Source organism: Girardinichthys multiradiatus, chromosome 15, assembly GCF_021462225.1.
Source record: "Girardinichthys multiradiatus isolate DD_20200921_A chromosome 15, DD_fGirMul_XY1, whole genome shotgun sequence".
NCBI classification, from domain to species: Eukaryota; Metazoa; Chordata; class Actinopteri; order Cyprinodontiformes; family Goodeidae; genus Girardinichthys; species Girardinichthys multiradiatus.
In genome coordinates, this window is record NC_061808.1 from 15,778,643 (window position 1) to 15,800,913 (window position 22,271).

The window sequence follows — 22,271 nt, forward strand, 5'->3', positions numbered from 1 at the left end:
TTTTTTCTTCTTTTTTTGTGGTCCTGTGCATGTGAAGGGAACTGTTTGATCAGCTTTGACATGCATTTTACTTTATTTATTTATGCATTTTGATCTTTTAGTGTATTTTTTTCCCTTTTTGTTTGTTTGGTGGAGAAGTGAATAGGGACTTGGAACTTGGTCTCCTTATTTTGCTATGGAGACACCCTGTGGTGTTGAGAGTGATTCACTATGTGTGACTGGGAGTGTTTGTGGTTTTGTTCAGTGCCTTATGTTTTCTGTATCAGATTTGAAAATAACTCTGTGTAGTCCCAGGCCCTGATTCAAAAACTATAGAGAAAAGGTTTACAATAAAACACTTAATTATAATGCTCAGTGTGTGATGAAATACCATGCTAGCATCCGTTTATGTAAAGATGCATCAGTTGAAGCTTTGATTTGCCAACAATAATTTGCCCTATTCCAATTTCTCTTTAAGAACGATAAGATTTAGGCATTCAAAATATTTCCTAGCCATTCCTGACCCTCATTGGACACTAAATACAGGTCCTTCTCAAAATATTAGCATATTGTGATAAAGTTCATTATTTTCCATAATGTCATGATGAAAATTTTACATTCATATATTTTAGATTCATTGGACACTAACTGAAATATTTCAGGTCTTTTATTGTCTTAATATGGATGATTTTGGCATACAGCTCATGAAAACCCAAAATTCCTATCTCACAAAATTAGCATATTTCATCCGACCAATAAAAGAAAAGTGTTTTTAATACAAAAAACGTCAACCTTCAAATAATCATGTACAGTTATGCACTCAATACTTGGTCGGGAATCCTTTGGCAGAAATGACTGCTTCAATGCGGCGTGGCATGGAGGCAATCAGCCTGTGGCACTGCTGAGGTCTTATGGAGGCCCAGGATGCTTCGATAGCAGCCTTTAGCTCATCCAGAGTGTTGGGTCTCGAGTCTCTCAACGTTCTCTTCACAATATCCCACAGATTCTCTATGGGGTTCAGGTCAGGAGAGTTGGCAGGCCAATTGAGCACAGTGATACCATGGTCAGTAAACCATTTACCAGTGGTTTTGGCACTGTGAGCAGGTGCCAGGTCGTGCTGAAAAATGAAATCTTCATCTCCATAAAGCTTTTCAGCAGATGGAAGCATGAAGTGCTCCAAAATCTCCTGATAGCTAGCTGCATTGACCCTGCCCTTGATAAAACACAGTGGACCAACACCAGCAGCTGACATGGCACCCCAGACCATCACTGACTGTGGGTACTTGACACTGGACTTCTGGCATTTTGGCATTTCCTTCTCCCCAGTCTTCCTCCAGACTCTGGCACATTGAGCAACAGTCCAATGCTGCTTCTCTGTAGCCCAGGTCAGGCGCTTCTGCCACTGTTTCTGGTTCAAAAGTGGCTTGACCTGGGGAATGCGGCACCTGTAGCCCATTTCCTGCCCACGCCTGTGCACGGTGGCTCTGGATGTTTCTACTCCAGACTCAGTCCACTGCTTCCACAGGTCCCCTAAGGTCTGGAATCGGCCCTTCTCCACAATCTTCCTCAGGGTCCGGTCACCTCTTCTCGTTGTGCAGCGTTTTCTGCCACACTTTTTCCTTCCCACAGACTTCCCACTGAGGTGCCTTGATACAGCACTCTGGGAACAGCCTATTTGTTCAGAAATTTCTTTCTGTGTCTTACCTTCTTGCTTGAGGGTGTCAATAGTGGCCTTCTGGACAGCAGTCAGGTCGGCAGTCTTACCCATGATTGGGGTTTTGAGTGATAAACCAGGCTGGGAGTTTTAAAGGCCTCAGGAATCTTTTGCAGGTGTTTAGAGTTAACTCGTTGATTCAGATGATTAGGTTCATAGCTCGTTTAGAGACCCTTTTAATGATATGCTTATTTTGTGAGATAAGAATTTTGGGTTTTCATGAGCTGTATGCCAAAATCATCCGTATTAAGACAATAAAAGACCTGAAATATTTCAGTTAGTGTGCAATGAATATAAAATATATGAATGTTAAATTTTCATCATGACATTATTGAAAATAATTAACTTTATCACAATATGCTAATATTTTGAGAAGGACCTGTATTTTTATTGGGTGCAGATGTGATCAGGGTTTTCCTAATATTTTAAAGCAAAGGCAAAATAATTACCTGCATCCTTTTATAAGCAGTTAGAATTGCGAAAACAGATGTTTCTATGTGTATAGTCTAGAGAATGTAGATCCTTACCAGAGCTACACAGTATATCCAGTGGGATTTGTAATCACCACACCGGTGTTTGCAGTACTGCATTCACAAAGGATTGCAATAATTAGAAGGATATTTTATTTCAAATGTTGGACATTAAGCTCTGCTTTTCAATGATACTTGGATGGACTTTAACTAACTTTGGTACCCACAGCTGAAATGTATGCTGTAGTGACTGAGATGCCACTGAGATTGGTAGAGGCACTGTATAATGATAAAGAAAAATAAAATGTCAGAAAAATGTGGATTAATCAGAACCAATGATGCCACTTTATTCTTAGGTTGCCAGCATTTCCTAGTTCACTATGTTTCATACCATAAAGAGGCTTAAGGCTAAAAAAAAGTTAACTAAGCAATTTTACTGTAATATGTTCAGCCTTCCTGTTATCTGCTATAAGTCTCTCTCTCTCTCTCTTTCTTTTACTTTTTTGCAGCCTAAATGAACTGCAGACATGTCATACAAAATACAGTTTCCTTTCAAATAGCTTCTTACATCCATGTTTCCTGCTAATTATTTATTTCTAGCACACAACTAACAAAAAACTGACTGAGTATTCTTCCCTTAGTAATAACATTCACACCAAAGTGTGTTGTCCGTGTAACCTGCTATTGCCTACATACCCTGTGTTCACTGATTGCTAAAAAGACATTTTTTTTAGTTTTTTTTATGCCTACTAGCTAGTCACTAGTCTGAGCCAATCAAGCTGAAAGTTGATTGATTCTGGTTAATAGCCAATTTATGCTCTACATTTTTGCTGGGCTTTGTGTCAGCTTGTATCTCAGAAGTATGTGTAGTTTTGTTTAGTTTGTGTTTAAGCTCGTGATGTTTTTGTTCCTCAATCTAAATGCTTTTTCTTGATGTTATACTTTTCAGTCACCAGACACAGACAACCTGCTGGGATCATCCAAAGATGACGGAGCTCTACCAATCTCTAGGTACAAAACACACTTGTACATATGATTTATGTGACTTCAGGTCATGTATTTATCAGGATCTTGTAAGAAAAAAGAAAGCTTGGTTACTGGAAAAAATGTATTGCAATTATTTGTCACTATGAAATCATAATGATTTAACATAAAGACTTAACCTAAACAGCAAGAGTATGGTCTCATCTGAGCAAATTAATGACTTAAATAAATATTTTGTTTTATTCCTTTTGTTAGTTGATTAGAATAAGAAAATTTTAAACCAAAAATACAAATGTGATTATAAAATACAAATAATCTCCAGTGTAGTATATACATTTTAACTCTTAGGTGGCATTTAGGTTTGATTTAATTGTCTAGAGCAGCGTCCGGAGGCTTTATGATCTATAAAGCCAATTTGACCATTTTCCCTCATAAATTCAATTTGTCTGGAGCCACAAAACTGACCTTACTCCCGAACTGTGTTTTGAAACAAAGCAACAATAAATTGTGCAATTCATATTTGTAGAAAAGAAATAACAGACAGAAAACGACATTTCTTATTTTGTTCCTTGTCCTGTTATTGGAATGACTTACCTCTACATTTCTGATGCCCAAAAAAATGTGATTTAGTAAAATGAGTGAAAAGCTCACATCCTGTTTTTCCCATTAGCCATTCAAATGCAAACTTATGTTGGATTTTGGAGAAAGCTAACTCTTCATCTTACAAGGTAGCATAAATAAATTAATGAATTATTAGTTTGGTAGTCAACGTACTTTTTCATGAGAATGTTTGCGCCAGTGCCGGTGATAAAATGCTGGGAAGCTGTGTACAACGTGTATTTGTTGTGCATCACATGTCAAACATCCTAAACCTCCTCCTGAGATCAAACAGTGATAGCTGAAATCTAAATGAAAATATTAAAGGATCTGAGATTTTGGGTCAAAGTTACAGAGATCCTCATAGGAGTTAAAGAGGCATATGTTGCTGACCATTGTTCTCGATTGAAAGATATTCACATAAATAATTCATGAGAATTCATGCCTCCAGTAGAAGGATCAATATTTACCTTTTAAAACAATCAGTAGTAACACTGTAGTCCAGGTGCAGAATGGTGCATCTTAATAAAAAGTCCCAGACTGGATGCATGCTTCATTTCCTTAACTTGCATTTATTAGTTTAGAAAGTTATTAAAGATTAATGAGAGAGGATTGTAGAGGTAGAGAGAGGATGGTAAGTAGCCATGATAAAAAAGCCATGTCCATGACAGGACAAAAAAAACATCAACAGCTCAAACACAATGCTATAGTAGAGGTTAATGATCATACTTCTATATATCCAGCAGAACATATACTGTATGTCTGCAAATCTGTGAGAAACTGTGATGCAGATTAAACATACTTACATGCTGCAGCTTGAGGACTGGTCAAAACTGACTGATTGTCTGATTTCTTTGACTCTTTTGTCCGAGCAACCGACAGGGAAACAGGCATGGGCAGGTATTAGATTCTCAAGTTATAATTACCTTTTAAGTAAAATACCACTGTTTTAGACTGTTAACTCACAAGATTAAAAACAAGAACCTGTAACATGATCTGACTGCTGTTATTTCTAACACAAAATCAACAGTTATTCCTTTAGCTGCATAAATAGATACACAACTGCCCAATTTAGAGTTGGCTTCAAACAAACATGCTTATATGGCTAAATGTTATCCCCTTTTGTCATATACAGGTAGAACAAGCAGCTGATATTAGCTGGGTAATTAGTAGGGCTGTGTGCTCAACTGGCCATCCTGTAGTTTGCTGCTTAACAAATATTGCATACAGCTTGCACGCTGTACTTTTAAAACAGTGTTACCTTAATTAGAGTGATGGGTCACAGTGCTTTTGTTTCCACATGTCTGTCTGGGAGTGTTTTTTCTCTTTAATTCCTAATGCAATGCAAGAGTAAGACTCCACATTTACCCAGCTTTGAACATAATTTAAATGATCAAACTGGAAGTTAAAGTACAGCCTCTTTACAGAAGAAATTAAAAGGAAAGCAAACATGAAACAAGCATTAACTAGAAGCCTTTCCTTAACTAGCAGTACTGTGAAAAGTCACGTTAAAGCCGAGCTCTTTCTCCATAGCTGCAAATGACCATTTGTCTGGAGAAAGTAGTAGATACAAATTTAAAAGACTTTAGCTTTGAAAGAAGGATGCCAAAAACATAAAATACACATTAACTACTAAAGGAAATTCAATCTTTTGGGATTGGCCAGTGAGTGGTTCTGGTTTTGACTATTTGTTCATAACAGGTAAAGATATTTTCAAACCTGAAGTGGTTTAAAAACAGGGATTGAAAATACCTTAATTGCAAATGGAAAGGCTCTTAGTGCCTTTTAAGTAGTGTTTGCAAGTAGGAATATAATATCGACTTCAGGAGAGGAATTGCCTCTGCTGTTTTAAGTTTGTAAAATAATAGTACATTAACATTTAAGGCAAATAAGCACAGTGGGGGATTTAATTGCTTCTAACTTACTTCTGTACAGACATTGCATTTCACTTGGCATGCATCTAGTTTTTACATTTAACTTTGACAGTTGCTGATATGCTGCCTTCTTTATGCTCACTATCTGTACCCTAATGCATGTCTGAGTCCCTGTGGAAGGGCCAATACAGCTGTTCATTAGTGAGTAGCCTGATTGGTAATAACCTCAGAAACTTTGGGAGCATTTTCTGTAGGGCATCAGCTCAACAAATAGCTCCGTCCATCCTCGGAGACAAAAACTAACTGACCTAATTACACATATTCCACATTAGCACCGTTCTCTTCTAGGTTCTTTCTCCAGACGAGTCAGATTTGAATGAAGACATAGATCCTGCTTGTGATGCCCTGCAGACAGATTTGTGTTGCTCTGTGTTTTCTGATCTCCCCACCTCCATTTTTTCCCCATTGTCAATTCACCTTTCATCTTCCTGTCTTTTCCCCTCTGCCTACAGCGGACTTAAATAATGTGAGATTCTCGGCGTACCGGACAGCCATGAAGATTCGCAGACTACAAAAGGCCCTGTGCTGTGAGTAAGATACACACATCCTTACCCTAATGTCCACAGCCAGAGTTTGCTCCTTCAGATCTTTTGGGAAAAGTTAATGATTTGAAACTTTGCCAGGTGCTGTGTCAGTGCAGCAGAGGTGCCAGGCATATTTTGGCTTTAAATTACCTTTTGTTGCATGAATATATTTATATATTTATAATTTTAAACATGCATCTGTGGGTAGGTGAGCCACATCTGTTCCTGGTGTTGAGCCTGTTGAGTACAGCCTTATTTGGTGTGCACAGGTGGGATTTTTTTTTTCATAATGATAGAGCTTATATTTTTTGCTTTGTAATGGAAGCTTTGATTAAGGCGGCTGTTACCTACAGTCCCAGGTGGCTCTCACGCCTACCTACCTACTCAAACACGCAGTCAAACACACACTCTCTGCAGTTGCATGGAGATTTCCTCCTGTGAGGTTTCACCCAGCATGGCAGCAGCTACTTGGAGTCAGCACAGTGTAATAATGGTGACAAATTATGATTATTATCCAGATGTTGACATCATTATTTCAACAAAACACTGTTAGAGAGCCCTTCTCATTTATATCCTGCTGTTTGTTGCAAGTTTGAGAGTAATTGTGCATGCTGAAAAGATCTAGAAACGACAAAAATGTTCCCTTGTTTACCGCTTGTGTGGCCTGTTGCTGTTTTTTAATGACTTCTAATGATTCAGGTGTTTTTCTTTGGATGCTTCTATAATCTAATAGTTTTGTGATGAGAATAAATCTGCCTGACTCATTTTGATGCAGGCCTCTGCAGTTCTGTGTTGTTCATTAGATTAGAGCAAAGCATGAGGTTGGGGGAAAACCCACTTAGTGCAGAAGGACGACTAGCTCTTTGGTCTGTTTTTAAGCTAGAGTCATAGTCATGGTTAATTAAGAAAACTTGCACAATTAGACCAGAGAAAAAACATTTTGGCAACGTGCACCAGCTTCATGTCAGTTCTTGCAACAATGAAACTGGAGAGAACTTACGTTTCTTCAGTGTGACGATATCTGACAGGTTAGCTGTCCTGCTTTGCATGCGCCTATGAATTACTCAGGTAATTGGTGTTGTTTTAGCGGAGAAATGTTCCCAAAAAATCATGCAAAACAGAGTCAAACAAAATCTGAATTTGACTTGTTTTACAGGAACATCTCTGAGGATTATTAGCCCTTCAGTTCATAATTCCGATTCATATTCCTACAGGACTCATTTGAGGTTTTCTGTTAACTTTAAGGTCTAGTAGACACGGTTCCTACACAGTCAGGAGAAATCTGGATATTGATTTGAATATTTTCAGGGTTTGGAAAAGTAAGAAAAAAAATGTAGAAACCAAAATCTTCAACAATTTCAGACTTTATTCTTGGTCCCTTTTTATCTTGTCCATCCGTCCGTCTGAAATGGGTTGAGAGATCTGTAAACTTCACCTTTTACAAAATATAAAATTTTTAAAAAATGTAGAGGACTGTTCAGAACTCTGAGTCAACAGTGTTGCCCTCAACTTGAACCTAAGGTTTTTGTAACTAATTTGCTGTCTGACCCACCATAATACCAATAATAAATAAGATGTAGTATGTTAATTAACAAACTTTAAACCTAATGGGCAGAGAGAGCCCTGCTGTTCTCTTTCATTTGAGGCTTGTTTGAAATGAAACGACTGGCAGATCTAGTTTGATGCTGAGCAGATGTATAAACTGAAGTGTCATCTACCTCTTGGCAAAAGGGGGAAGAAGCAAACAATGACCAAAATAATGGTGTTCCTCTGATTTATCCTCCCTAGATACCAGTTTCTTCGGTATTATTATTAGAAACAGAAACGAGGAACACTCTAATAATGGTAAAGTGCTCCTTAGTTTATAAAATCTATATTTTGCTATTTGGTTAAGTGCCAAAGTTCCTGGTGCTCAAAAGTTAAATACAGCCGAATTGATTGGTGCACCTGTGTTCCTCAGTTTTCAAGTCTTGCAATAATGTTTACCTGTCTTGAGATGATATGTAGTTTGCGTCCTGTGTCCTGAGTCTTTGTCCTTCAGCAAATACTTTCACATTTAAGGGTTTTGTTGTTAACATGACTTGTTAGTGTTTAGTTGTGTTGGAGATAAATATCCAATATTTTTGTTTAATTTCTTCTTGCATCTTGTATTGCAGTTTTGGTCATCTAGATGTGCTGGTGTGAGATCATGCAGCTGTCTGCTTTGGATTTAGTGCTCCTCTGTAAATTGGTCTGCCTGTTAGATGTTCTTTTTGTCCTTTTGTTTCTTTTAAAACACAAAAGTGAGGAGGAGAATATGATAAAACTATGAAATATTGATTTAACAATAATGGTTTTATTTTGGTCTGTGGAGAAGGAGCCAACAAAGTAATTAAATAGCTGACTGCTACATTAACTTCCTCATTTGTCTAGACTTTAGATTTCTTTCATATTAATATTTTATTGCTCTGATTTATCTGTTCTTTGTATTCCCAGCAGAAGCTCACACTGACTTGTTGTGGACTGCTTTTAGTTGAAATGTCCTTGGAATTTGTAGTTTTTTTGCCTTTTATTAATAGTTCATGTCGCTTTCAGTTCCTTGTTCTGTTCAGTTTAGATTTGTTGTAATTCTTGTACTCTGAGCTGCTTCTGAAAGCTCAGTGAACAAGTCAGAGAGGTTACTAATGGTTCTTTATCTTCAATTCTTTCTTTGTCACTGGTAACCTTCCTCCTCTCCCTTTCACTTGACTTTCTCTTATTTCTCCTGATCCCCTTCCTTCTCCTTTATCCTTTCTGCCCACCCCTGCTCTGTCCTGATCATTTCCTTTGTGCAGTGGACCTGTTGGATCTCAGCGTTGCCCAGAACACCTTTGAGCAGCACAAACTCACAAACAATAGCCACCTGCTCTCCGTCCCAGACGTCATCAACTGCCTGACGTCCATCTACGATGGCCTGGAGCAAGAGCACAAAGACCTGGTCAACGTGCCTCTCTGCGTTGACATGTGCCTCAACTGGTTGCTCAATGTTTATGACACGTGAGTATGAAATCTACAGTTACAGTGTCTTTTATAAGTATTTATACACTTTAAACTTTGTTTTTTCATGTTGCAACCAAAAAATTACAATGATTTTTTCGGGGATTTTATTTGATAGATCAACAAAGTAGTGCAATATTAGCAAGTGGGAGGAGAAGGATACATGGTTTTGAAAACCTTTTACAAATAAAGATCTGAAAATGTGGCATACGTTTATTTAAGGCCTCTTTACTTTGATACCCCTAAATAAAATCAATTAAAACTATATGCCTTTAGAAGTCACCTAATTATTTAATTTGTTCTCACTAAAAATATAGATTTTAGTGAAGATACAGATTTTAGTGAACCAACAGCATCATGAGGACCAAATAACTCAATAGATGGATCAGGGATGAAGTTGTGGAGAACGTTAAAGCAGGATTAGGTTATAAACTGATATTCCAAGCTTTTAGCATCTCCAGAGCACTATTCAAACTATCATCTGAAAATGGGAAGAGTATAGCACGACTTCAAAATAAACTAACAGGTTGACAGCTTAACTATTACTTGTGCACCCAGCAAATCTGGCCTTTATAGATTGACAGGAAGAAAGACGGCATTGAAAGATAAAAAACACTACATGTCAAATTAAGCCAGGTTAAACCTGTGTGTTTAAAGCTCTCAACCAGAGCTTGTCTCTGACAAAATGTTTTCTCTTAAAAAGAAAGCCTCTGGTTGAGAGCTTTAATTGGTGGCATGTGGTCGTTGAGTGTGACAGACACACTGTCGGGCAATTTAGCGCTCTCCTGACCAGAGACAACCTGTGAAAAATATCAAAAGCAGTGTCAAATATTTGCTATAAAAACCTTGCAGTGGGACTTCAACAGTTATTTGATTTTTATCATCTTTTGTCCAGTCATGAGTGAGAGTACCGCTGTCTCCTTTCTGTCTGCCTCTTCCTCAGCCTTATTTCATCATCCGGCTCTAATAATGAACAAATCAACTAGTAACTTTCGGTCGGTCTATTAATTTTTATTTTGTTAATATGTCACATCCCAGCATTTTAGGTATACCATATTAAGAAGCTAGTTGCCAGGACAGCCTGCCTCTACAAACAGGGTATCTGGAGATGGTATCCTAAGTGCTTGTTTAACTTTATTAAATAAGGGTTGCATCTAGCGTCAGAGTAGACGGGTCGCATTAATGAAATATAAACCTGTGTGCATGACCTTCAACTTGCTGTCAATTTATTGATAGACTGATATGTCTGTCACAGTTGCAATAGAAGCAACAAGTCTTGTTTTGCGGCATCTTCTACTGTGCAGGAGTTACTATCATATAGAGCTTGTGTCACCTTTGAAATTGCACAGTGTGCAACCCCTTCACAAAATGTTAATGGTTGGCATTAGGCTGTGGGGATGCTTTTCTGCAGCAGGGACACTGAAGCTGGTCCGAATTGAGAGGAAGATGGATCTAGTAGAGTACAGGGTGGTCCTGGAAGAAAGACTGCGACACCTGCCAAAAGGATGGCAACATCAAACATACCACAAACCCTGAAAATTGATCTACACATATGCTCTCAATCTATTTTGGCTGATCTTGAGATATTGTGCAGAGAAGAATGGATAAAATATTCCAATCTCTAGATGTCCAAAACTGGAAGAGACATATCCCAAAAGATTTGCAGCTGTAAATTCAGCGAAAGAACAGATCACTTTTATTAGGCTTTGTATCATTTTCTATTCACCTCAAATTGTACTCTGAGGTTTGAGGTTGTAACATGAGAAATGTGAAAAAGTTCAAAAGTGAGGTATACTATGTAAAGGCACTCTATGTGTTCAAGGAACATACATAGATTTTGCATATGCTAAATGTTGTGGTATTGTAAGTATGTGGTATACACCATCAAGCGCCTTGGTTGGCAGCAAAATAAGCTGTTGCACATTGCATTTATTGAGAGCTGACATTCAAATTGGCATGAACACATCATCAGTCTGTGTATAATTAGGTGTGTCTACATGGTGTAAGCCAGCATCCTTTCTGGTGTAAACACGGTTTGAGGGCAAACAGAAAAAGGAATTGGAATCAGATATGCACACACACACAAACCCCTAACGATTTCCTGTTACATCTAATCCATGCATTAAACATTGTTGATATAGAGAAGCTTGCACTAAAAATAAAACAAACTCTTCATGGTCTTGTGTTGATTTCTCTGTCTGCAGTGGTCGCAGTGGGAAGATCCGTGTCCTCTCCATGAAGATCGGCTTGCTGTCTCTCTCCAAGGGACACTTGGAGGAGAAGTATAAATGTGAGTGAAAATGAGTGGGTGACGTGTATTTACAGGTGTACACATGCTCCAAAACACACAGCCGTCCCTGCTCCTCTACACAAGTCAGTCTGCACCCACGCTGCTTCACTACAGCTGTAACCCTAGTAGTATTAATCAAACACACAGTGAGGAGGAAAAAAACGTCCAAGAATGGTTTGTGTAATTGGATGAGAGACCTCCTACGTTTCCCCTGTTCTTGATTTAATTCTGCTTTCTGATTTCTTTTTGAGGATTAGACAGTATGAGCACTGGCTTGCTGCACTGGGAGAAGACTTGTCAGTCTGGCTTCCTGCTCTTTGTCTCTGCTGTCGTATCTCCCTCCATCTGTCTTCTTTCCTTGTCACAGCCTGGTCCTTTGTTCATCTGTCTAACAGTTCTTCTTTCTTTATTGTCCTATCTTACTTACCCTTGCTTCACTTTGGTCCGTCCTTTTCCTCTTCCTTTCTTTTGCCATGGCATGAACCCCTTCCCTGAGCCTATTCGTTCCACTGGCAGTTCCTATTAGCTTGAGAAGGGTATCAAGCACGGTTGATTGCCTTCTTCCTCCTTGACTTTGGAGTTTCATTTACTGTCAATCCCTTGCATTTACTCTCACTGCATTGCACAGATCCCTAACCAGGTGTTCTGCCATTTGACACTTGGCGATGGTTGCAAATGTCATATGTAATTGTGCAGCAGAAAGTCTTCCATTATAGCTGTGGGTGTTGATTGGTCAGTTGTCTTAAGTGCTGATTGAAATAAAGGGTCACAAGTAGGTCACAAATGCATATAATTGCAAGTGTGAAAATGTGCACACGTACTTAACGGAAGCTGGCATCAGAGCCAAGCAGCACATGGAGATCAAAGGCAGCTGCAAACAGAGCAGAAAGAGCTGTAACCCTGTCCTCCCTTTCTCTGTATTACCTTATGCCCTCTGTGCTCATTTTGTGCAATATTGCTGTGATGTTTCATAATGTTATCAGAAAAAAAAAAAGCCAACATCAGAAAAAAATGCCAACATGTGACAAAGTGTCACTGGGTAGGTAACCTCACCCAATAAGGCTCTGTCAATCACCATAGTGTGCAGGAGAGTTGGAAGCAGGGAAGCTAGATTAGCAGGCGGAACAGCCTGGCATTGAAAGACCAAGACAGAGAGATTAAAAGTTAATTTGTTCCTCTGTTGCTTTCTGTGTCCTCCCTAACGGCTCCTACCTGCATGTACACACACTTTACAGCACGTTTCTTCCCACTTGCAGCTATACTATTTCCTTCTTGCTGCATATCTATTTATACCGGCGTCTTTTCTTCCCGAGAACACCCACATTCTCTGACTTTTCCCTCACTCCCTCATCCTAATTTTATTTCCTCTCTTTTTGTTCTCGCTCCACTGCACTCCCCCACAGATCTCTTCAGCCAGGTAGCGTCAGCCGGTGACACGTGCGACCAGAGGCAGCTCGGTCTGCTGCTCCACGAAGCCATCCAGATCCCCAGGCAGCTGGGAGAGGTGGCTGCATTTGGGGGTTCCAACATCGAACCAAGCGTCCGCAGCTGCTTCCAGCACGTAAGATAACATACAGATGGACATAAGCACATTTTCCAAACATTTGAAAAGCCTTGCAATAGTATTCTGTCCCTAGAGCTTAATTATTTTTGTCACTTTACATCCACAAACTTGTGATGTATTTTATTGGGATTTTTTTGGACACCATGAAGCACAGAATTGTGAAGCGAAAGCAAAGAGAGACATTGTTTCAGATTTCTTTGCAAATGAAAATCTAAACAGATTGGTGTGCACTTCTATTTAACTCTCCACCGATGCCCCTAAATCAGCAATTTGTTAAAGAATATTGATAAACAAACAGCATTATTAAGACCAAGGACCACACCAGATAGGTCTGGGAGAAAGTTGTAGAGTACATTAAAGTAGGATTAGTTGATACAACAATATCACAAGCTTTTGATATCTCCTGGAGTTCAGTTCAATCCATCATCTGGAAATGAAAAGAGCATGGCACAACTGCAAACCTTATGGAAGCAAATCGTTACCATATTTCAAATGAAAAAGCATTTTCAGAAATGCTTTTTCATTTTAAGAATGTGGCTGCATTGTTTGACTCATAAATGAAATTAGTTATCAATAATCCTATTTGCATTTTAATTTTCTTCTTCAAGACTGCTCATTCTTTCACTTAATTAAAATGAAAAAGAAAAATACTTTTGAGATTTATTTTTCAAAATATACCCCAGCAAATAGATACCAAAATTCAATTTGAAATGTAAAATTTGAAAATGAAAAATCATTTCCAGAAATGCTTTTTCATTTTAAGAATGTGGCTGCGTTATTTGACCCATAAATAAAATTAGTAATCAATCATCCTATTTGCATTTGCATTTTCTTCTTCACGACTGCACATTTTATGCCATAATCAAAAAGAAAACAAAGCAGACATTGCTTTTTCGTTTTTGTGGTCTGCCCGCAAAGTCCTGTCCAGAACTCGAAAACGAAAAAGCATTCCGAGCTGCGGGCGCAGAAGAGTGACGTCAGCAGCCGCTCTTCCTCAGCTCCCTGCTGACCGGGCTACCCATCTTGTTCGGTGGGAGGCGCTGTGCACGTCTGCAGTGCATTACATTGCAAACGTGCCGAGAAATTGATTGAATTGCAGCAGGGCCGAGCTCAATTTGTGGCAGTGACAGGCAGAACTGGTAGTTTCGGTGGCAGCCTCATGGCCTGGGACATCCAGCGTGTTTTTAAGCATTTATTTATAATTTTCTGTGAGTGACGATTCAGAATAGCCGCTCATGCTCTATAATAAACTGGCTGTTTGTGCAATAAATCTTTGTCATCCTTTCAACATGTCACACATACACATAGTGCTATTTATTTTCCATGTCAAGTAAATACAATCGCCTTATGTTATGGGTCTAAAGCTGTTTATTAAATAATAATCAATAATGAAATCATTATTTAAAGGTAACAGGCTATAACAATAATGACAACCCATTTGCCGATAATCAGCATCAGCTTCCACAAAAACAGCGGCAACCGCATTGGCAAGCTTTTACGGCCGGTCTGGCACCTTCTGGCATCCTCGCGGAATCCCGTGCCACCCTGCGGCAGACTGTGGCAGTTCCGGTGGCAGCTTCGGTGACTACCAGTTCTGCCTGCCACTGCCACAAATTGAGCTCGGTCCTGCTGCAATTCAATCAATTTCTCGGCACGTTTGCAATGTAATGCACTGCAGACGTGCACAGCGCCTCCCACCGAACAAGATGGGTAGCTCGGTCAGCAGGGAGCTGAGGAAGAGCGGCTGCTGACGTCACTCTTCTGCGCCCGCAGCTCGGAATGCTTTTTCGTTTTCGAGTTCTGGGCAGTACTTTGTGGGCAGACCACGAAAACGAAAAAGCAATGTCTGCTTTGTTTTCTTTTTGATTATGGCATAAAATGTGCAGTCGTGAAGAAGAAAATGCAAATGCAAATAGGATGATTGATTACTAATTTTATTTATGGGTCAAATAACGCAGCCGCATTCTTAAAATGAAAAAGCATTTCTGGAAATGCTTTTTCATTTTCAAATTTTACATTTCAAATTGAATTTTGGTATCTATTTGCTGGGGTATATTTTGAAAAACAAATCTCAAAAGTATTTTTCTTTTTCATTTTAATTAAGTGAAAGAATGAGCAGTCTTGAAGAAGAAAATTAAAATGCAAATAGGATTATTGATAACTAATTTCATTTATGAGTCAAACAATGCAGCCACATTCTTAAAATGAAAAAGCATTTCTGAAAATGCTTTTTCATTTGAAATATGGTAACGATTTGCTTCCATAAAACCTCTCAAGACATGGGGATCAACCTAAACCAACAGGCTTGGCGGGGAGACCATTAATCAGAGAAGCCAAGAGACACGTGGTAACTCTGATGCAGATATCCACAGGCTCAGGTGGAAGAATCTTTTGACAGGACAACTATTAGATTTGCACTCTACAAATCTGCCTTCTATGGAAGAGTAGGAAGAGGACAACCGCTGCTCCTTCCTTCACTGTGAAGAAAACCACAAGAAATCCACGTTGCAGTTTCTGCAGACATATGGAAGATGTTGCTGTGGTTAGATGACACCAATTTTACCCTTATGGCCAACATCCAAGACGCTGTGTGTGGTGGAAAGCTACCACTGCACCTCACCCTGAGCACCATGCCCACTGTAAGATGTGGTGGCATCATCATGCTGTGGGGTTACATTTTTGTGCAGCAGGGACAGAGAAGCTGGTAAGAGTTGATGGAAAGATGGATTTAGCCAAATTTGCAAATTACTATGAATGTCAGTAATATGCACATGTAGATTGTGAAACAAGCTTTGCTGGGAAGTGTTTTATCCTTAAAAAATTATTTGCCCGTTGGCATAAAAAAAGATGAACAAGCAGCTGATCAAAAGCTGTATTTTAAAATTAACAAATGTTTTTGGGTAGATTGAAAGAGAAGCTAACTTTAAAGACGTCTAAAGTTCCTCCTGAAACAAAACGTCTAATTGGATAAACAGTATGGTTGTCTTGCAGTGGAATGTAAGTGATATGATAGGCTCAGACTGAGAAACTTTTAGCTATAACATACTGTAGCTTTAATCAAACAAGCCTCCATAATTTAATTGTTTTTACTCTTCAACTGTTTGAAAAAAGATAAATTGAACCTTTTTTGAGGAAGTCTGTCCAGCTTCGTCACAGATGCAGCCTGCTCAGGGCTAACCATGGAAAACTGATCCCACGTCTGTTGTTTTTCTCCGAAAAATAAACCTGGACATGAAAATATTTCTTTCCATCAGTTGTTTCACTTTAGGGATCACTTTGCTGACCTTTTTAAGCAATCCTGTTTTCATTACCAAGCCACTGACTCCAGCATCAAACACCAACTCTTTGCTGACCATTGTTTTGACTTTTACTGCTGCCATCTAGCTTCTTTGCACTCCTTTAATTTTAGACTTTACTGTTGTTTAATGATGTTTCTTTTCCTTAGGGATTCACTGTTTGATTGTGGTTACTGTTTCTTCCCTGGCTCATGCTGTGATAGTCATAAAAAAGAGGAAGACATTAAAATCCGTCTCATAAATTTGACTGATTCCCTGCACTGCAACTCCAAAAATAGCAGAGTGAGGCAGATTTCAGTTTGCAAGAAAACAGCAAAAAAAATCCTCACCCACAGTTCCTTGTTGTTGTTGCTTTAATGCAGACATGGACATGGATGGGGCGAGCACGCTTGAGTACGCAAACATGCACATGTACACAAACAAATTGCTCCCGGGCTTGGTCATGAATCTCTGTGTCAGCTGTAGTTTAGCTCCTCATTAATCATTCAAACATCCAACAATGTTTTGGCATGCGAAACCAGAAAAATACACACCATCTCCCAGTGAACCACCTGCATAAACAAAGTGCAGGTTTTGTGCATCTTTGTGCTCCAGTTTGTCCAGTAACTCTGCAGAACCCCCAAGTCCATTTGCTTTAATGGCTCTGTGATGAAGGGGTCACATGCCATAAATTTAGCATTCTTCTCCGTCCTTTTGTCGCACCACTTCATTTTTCCATCCATCCCTCTGGCCAGTCATCGTTTCAGGCAGGCAGTAATTAATCTGTAAGTGCTATAACTCTGTAGTTAGATGCCATGGAGGAAAGACAGAAAGCAAAGATGAGACTAATGTATGTGATTGGAGGGACGGTAAGATTGTGATGGCAAAGGTCGAAGAAAGGGTGAAGAGTTTGATGATCTGAGATATCAGCAGGCTGAAGAATATATCTGAAGTAATTTTCTCTCATAATTCGAGGGTAAAAGTCTCCTTCACGTTTTCTAAAAGTGATTAAAAGAAACTTTAAAAGGCAATTTTACCAATGACACCATGGCAATATTCATACACTGGCTGCTTTAAAGTCTTTTTTTAAGGTAGGTGGGTACACATAAAATATTTCAGATAAAATACCAAAAACAACACTTTTTAAAACTTATTTTAAGAGTCAGTATTTCTAAGCTTTTGTTTTTATTTAAAATATAGCCAGTATTTAACCAATATTGTACTCCCTAGTCTTCATTAGGTACTCTGTCCAAGATACCTAGATCACAATTTCTTTTTTTATTATAAAGGAGCACACAGAACTGCTTTCTTCCAAGCAGCTTCAAGCTGTCCTTGACGGACCTTAGGTTTAGTTGAACTAGAATATTTTATGTATGAATGAATGAATTTCATTAATACCTGTCTTTTTATGTCAAGGTTCTCAAATATAAGCGATTGTATTTTGCAATATTTTGCATTGAATGCATCTGTTTTTTTTTTTTTTTTTTATCCAAGATTATTATCCTTTGCCTCGAAAAGATTTAACAACAATCAAATACATTTTTATTAACAAAAGTTACTTTAATTATTATTTAAAATGTCTTACGGATATTTAACTTTTTTCTATAATTAATTACAGAAGTATTTTTAATTTGCCTCCTTTATCTTTGTGAATATTAATTTCATACATAAATCTTAGGATGGGTTTTTTGCTCTTTTAGTTGGACAGCATGGATTTTTTTGGTTGAGGTATAGGCTAATAAAGCTGAGAGGCTGTGTAGGCTTTTACACGATAAGCTTTTTAGATGGATCAGGCGAACAGGAACATCCTGTTCCTTTTTGATAATTCGCTCCTCTTATTGCCAGTGTATTCTGCCCTTTGCTTCCTTCGCTGCCCTTCTTGTGTGTCAGGGATGATGGAAAGGTTGGCTTTGATTTGTTTAGAGGTAATGGGAACCATGTCAAAGCTGCTAGATTGTCTAATGGGCTCATTATTATGTGCAGTTAAAAATATTTTGTTAACACTGCTGTGCCAGAGAATATTTGCCAGTTGATGAAAAAGAAATAATTTAATTATATATAAACATAAAATAATTGTTTTTACAATTTAAGGTGATTGTGAATAGAAAATGAAATGCAGCCTCCAATGAGTACGTCTACCAATAAACACATTGCTGTCCTGGTTCCATAAATAGGTCAAGTTTAGCACTGCATTTAAGAGCACATGTTTAGGGATTTTTCATGGTCATAGCTGTTAACTAGTAAACCAGTAAACATAGTAGCTCATAAAAGTTATTCAGTCTCGGTTCAAAACTCAAAGCCATAATAAGACTTTTTATTTTAATATATATGGTCATCTTAAAGTTGCCTGCATGTTTATTAGAAGTTTAGTAAAGAGTTACAGCATGTACTTGTATCTCCATGTTTTTATCTCATGCTGCAAAGTGCCCTTACAGTTTATCACCTCGCTTTGTTGAACTTTTATAGAAACTATAAACCTCAAATGGCTGATAAATTTTTGCTTTACGGGCGCCCAACCACGTGTCCTTTTTATGAACAGGTAAACAACAAGGTGGAGCTGGAGCCCCAGCAGTTTGTGGACTGGATGCGACTGGAGCCCCAGTCTATGGTCTGGCTTCCTGTCCTGCACAGGGTGGCTGCTGCAGAGACGGCGAAACATCAGGCCAAGTGTAACATCTGCAAAGAGTGTCCTATTGTGGGCTTCAGGTAAAAACACTCACGTACTCATGCTTAGTTGTCTAAAATTGTAAAGCAAAACATAAAGACAGGTGATTAAGTCTGTAGCTCGTAACTGGGTTCCTGCTCTTACACATAATATGACATTCTTGTGGGTTGTTCTCTTTTGAACAAAAAGGGCAGATCTGCTCTGGAGCGCAGACATTTATCTAAATGTCAGCAGCTGATATACTACTGAGTAAATACCACCAGTAGGTTTGTAATGAAGCAAGCACACATGCTCAAAAAAACATCCATTAATAGATAAATAAAACAACCCGGCTTCTCAGAGTTTACAAAGAGCCCTACAAACTCATAAAAAGCCTCTACATTTTTCTCTATCTCCAAAGGAGCTTGTGTCTGACAAATTACTCTCACACAGGTAAACAAAGATCAACCTTTTTTGGTGAGCTCATGGAAGAATTCCAGTTTTGCTATGTCCAGTCAAGAGGGAAAGGGTTTCTTCATGCCTGAAGTCAAGCAGAGTTGCAGAATTGTGCTCTGGAGATCCATTGCTTTGCAAGCAGAAAGACAAACACATCCAGACATTTGATGAAGCACACATCTCCCAAGTTCTGTCATTGATCGATGAGAGCGAGCGATGGTGGGAAGGGAAGGCAGACAGCAAAAATGAAAAAGGAAGGAAAATGCACAGCATGCATTTTGTGTGGTCTGCAAAGATGACACCAATCATGAAGCAAGATTTTTAGGCCCGAGCAGGAAAACTGCAAGGGCCTATTGTAATCGCAGGATTTCTTATTTCTTTCTTACTTTCTTTCTTCTTTTTTTCCGTTGCGCCTTTGCGGAGCAATTTGGGGACTTTGCCATGCACGAAAACTCACCAGATTTTACCCAAAATTGTCCCCCGTGTGAAATTCTTGTTCCTTAATGTCGTTCAGTGGGCGTGGCCAAATGGCTCTACAGCGCCCCCTAAAGTGAGATAGGCCGAACCGTAAGTCGTAGAGATCTGAAATTTGGCACACAGGTAGAGCTCCTCAAACCAAGAAAAAAAGTATCTTGGGGGTATGACCTAAAATGCACAGGAAGTCGGCCATTTTGGGCCAATTTTTGCCCGTTTTTTCACTTTTACTCACCTTGAACTTTAACGAACTCCTCCTAGGGATTTTGAGCTATCGGCTTCATATTTGGCCAATATGCAGATAAGGCATGGGGGATTAAAAGTTATCAAAATCGTGAGTTTTCGGGCATGTTTATGCGGCGTGGCCGGGGCACGAAAACGGCGTTCGCGCCCAAAGTGAAAAAATGCAATAACTTTCCCAAAGAAACGCCAAATCACACCAAAGTTGGCATGAAGGAGGACCTTTGGGTTTCCGAAGATCCTATGGGGTCATATGCCAACATCATCAAAGCCACGCCCCCTAGGAACAGGAAATCACTTTTTTTACTTGGAAAGGTGGCTATCTGCCTGTCTACATTCAATCCGCTTCAAACTGTGTCATGTGACTGATAACTAGTGGGTCTAACTTAGTTTGAAGCACAATGACTTTTCATAAAAGGGCATGGCCGGGGTGGCGTGACATCAAACTTCACGCCATGGCCATACGTTTGGCTCTAATTTCCACATACATCATCTGATCTGCACCAAATTCAATGTGATTGATCCTAGTCCAGTCCCCAACAGAGATCTGATTACATATTTGGTGGGCGTGGCCTAATTCGTCCACAGCGCCCCCTAGAAAATAAAAAAAAGACAGCCACAAGCCATGCTTTGACCGAGGAATCTGAAATTTGGTACACATATGTAACTTGTCAGGACCTACAAAAAAGTATCTTGGAGCATTGGTCCAAACCCAACAGGACGTCGGCCATTTTGGTTTGAAGTTGCCATTTTGACCCTGTTTTGGGCGTTTCTAGCCCGCATATCTGAGCGAACTCCTCCTACAGCTTTTGACTTGGCAACTTGAAAATCACTCAGTATACTCTTCACCTAAAGAACATCTCCAGGATTGAAGGACTAATATCTCAGCAGGACCTTGAAAAACTAATTCATGCGTTCATCTTTAGTAGAATTGATTACTGCAACAGTGTCTTCACAGGTCTGCCTAAAAAGTTGATCAGACAGCTGCAGTTGATCCAGAACGCTGCTGCCCGCGTCCTCACTAGAACCAAGAAAGTGGAGCACATCACCCTGGTTCTAAAGTCCAGACACTGGCTCCCTGTAGCTCAGAGAATAGACTTTAAAATACTTCTGTTAGTCTATAAATCACTGAATGGCTTAGCACCAAAATACATTACAGACTCGTCAGTGTATCAACCACCCAGACCTCTCAGGTCTTCCGGCTCAAATCTACTCTGCATACCCAGAACCAGAACCAAACATGGAGAAGCAGCTTTTAGTTCTTATGCTCCACTAATCTGGAACAAACTGCCAGAAAACTGTAAAAGCACCGAAACCCTAAGTTGCTTTAAATCAATATTAAAAACGTATTTGTTTAGAGTGGCCTTTGACTTTGCCATTTAGGCATGATTAGTTGTGTTTTCAGTCCAATTTTCCTTTCATTTTCTTGTCCATCATTCTATTCTCTTTATTTTATTTTATTATACTTAAAAAAAAAAAAGACTTCTCACCATAAAAGGCGAAACTGTTATAGCTCCTACAAGGAAAATCACAGACACATGAACCTTTCTGGGATTGATCCAGATGACACCCTGATCAATATTCAATGGTCAAATGCTGACATCATCAAAGTCCCGCCCCCTGAGAACAGGAAGTGTAATGTTTCACTTAGTGTGGGCCATATTTGATCTCCTTCACCTAATCAACATGAAACTGTCTCCAATGACAGATAACACAATGATGTAACTTAGTCTCTAGTACTGACAGGTTTGGCTGGAGGGTGTGGCCGTGGCGGCGTGGCGAAGTCTGATGTCACGCCATGGCCATACGTTTGCCTCTAAATTACACATGCATCGTCTGATTTGCTCCAAACTGAATATGGTTGATCTTTGTCAACCCCTAAACAACTCTATAGGATTATATTGGAATTTGGATCAACAGCGCCCCCTACGACATTTCAAGTGCTCTATCTCCCTCATACATCATCGGATCCACTTCAAATGTAGTATACATCATCAGGGATCAATGCTGAACATGTTGCCACAGTCAATTTAAGACATCATTTCAGGGGCACCCACTAATAAACAAGTGAGTGCAGCTTTCATCAGGAGGGTGAGATTTCAGCTCCATTT

At 39.2% G+C, this 22,271-nt stretch overlaps 1 protein-coding gene across 9 annotated transcripts in view; it reads left to right on the forward strand.

Annotated features, from left to right (window-relative positions):
- Nucleotides 1-22,271, forward strand: part of utrn (utrophin) — a 247,550-nt gene that overhangs the window by 180,836 nt on the left and 44,443 nt on the right. For all 9 annotated transcript variants that reach the window (XM_047388070.1, XM_047388069.1, XM_047388068.1 and 6 more), the window contains 6 exons: nt 3,113-3,174; nt 6,131-6,205; nt 9,016-9,217; nt 11,422-11,507; nt 12,911-13,068; nt 18,886-19,052. In XM_047388070.1, coding sequence (XP_047244026.1) covers nt 3,113-3,174; nt 6,131-6,205; nt 9,016-9,217; nt 11,422-11,507; nt 12,911-13,068; nt 18,886-19,052 — 750 coding nt within the window. The remainder of the gene's footprint in view (nt 1-3,112; nt 3,175-6,130; nt 6,206-9,015; nt 9,218-11,421; nt 11,508-12,910; nt 13,069-18,885; nt 19,053-22,271) is intronic.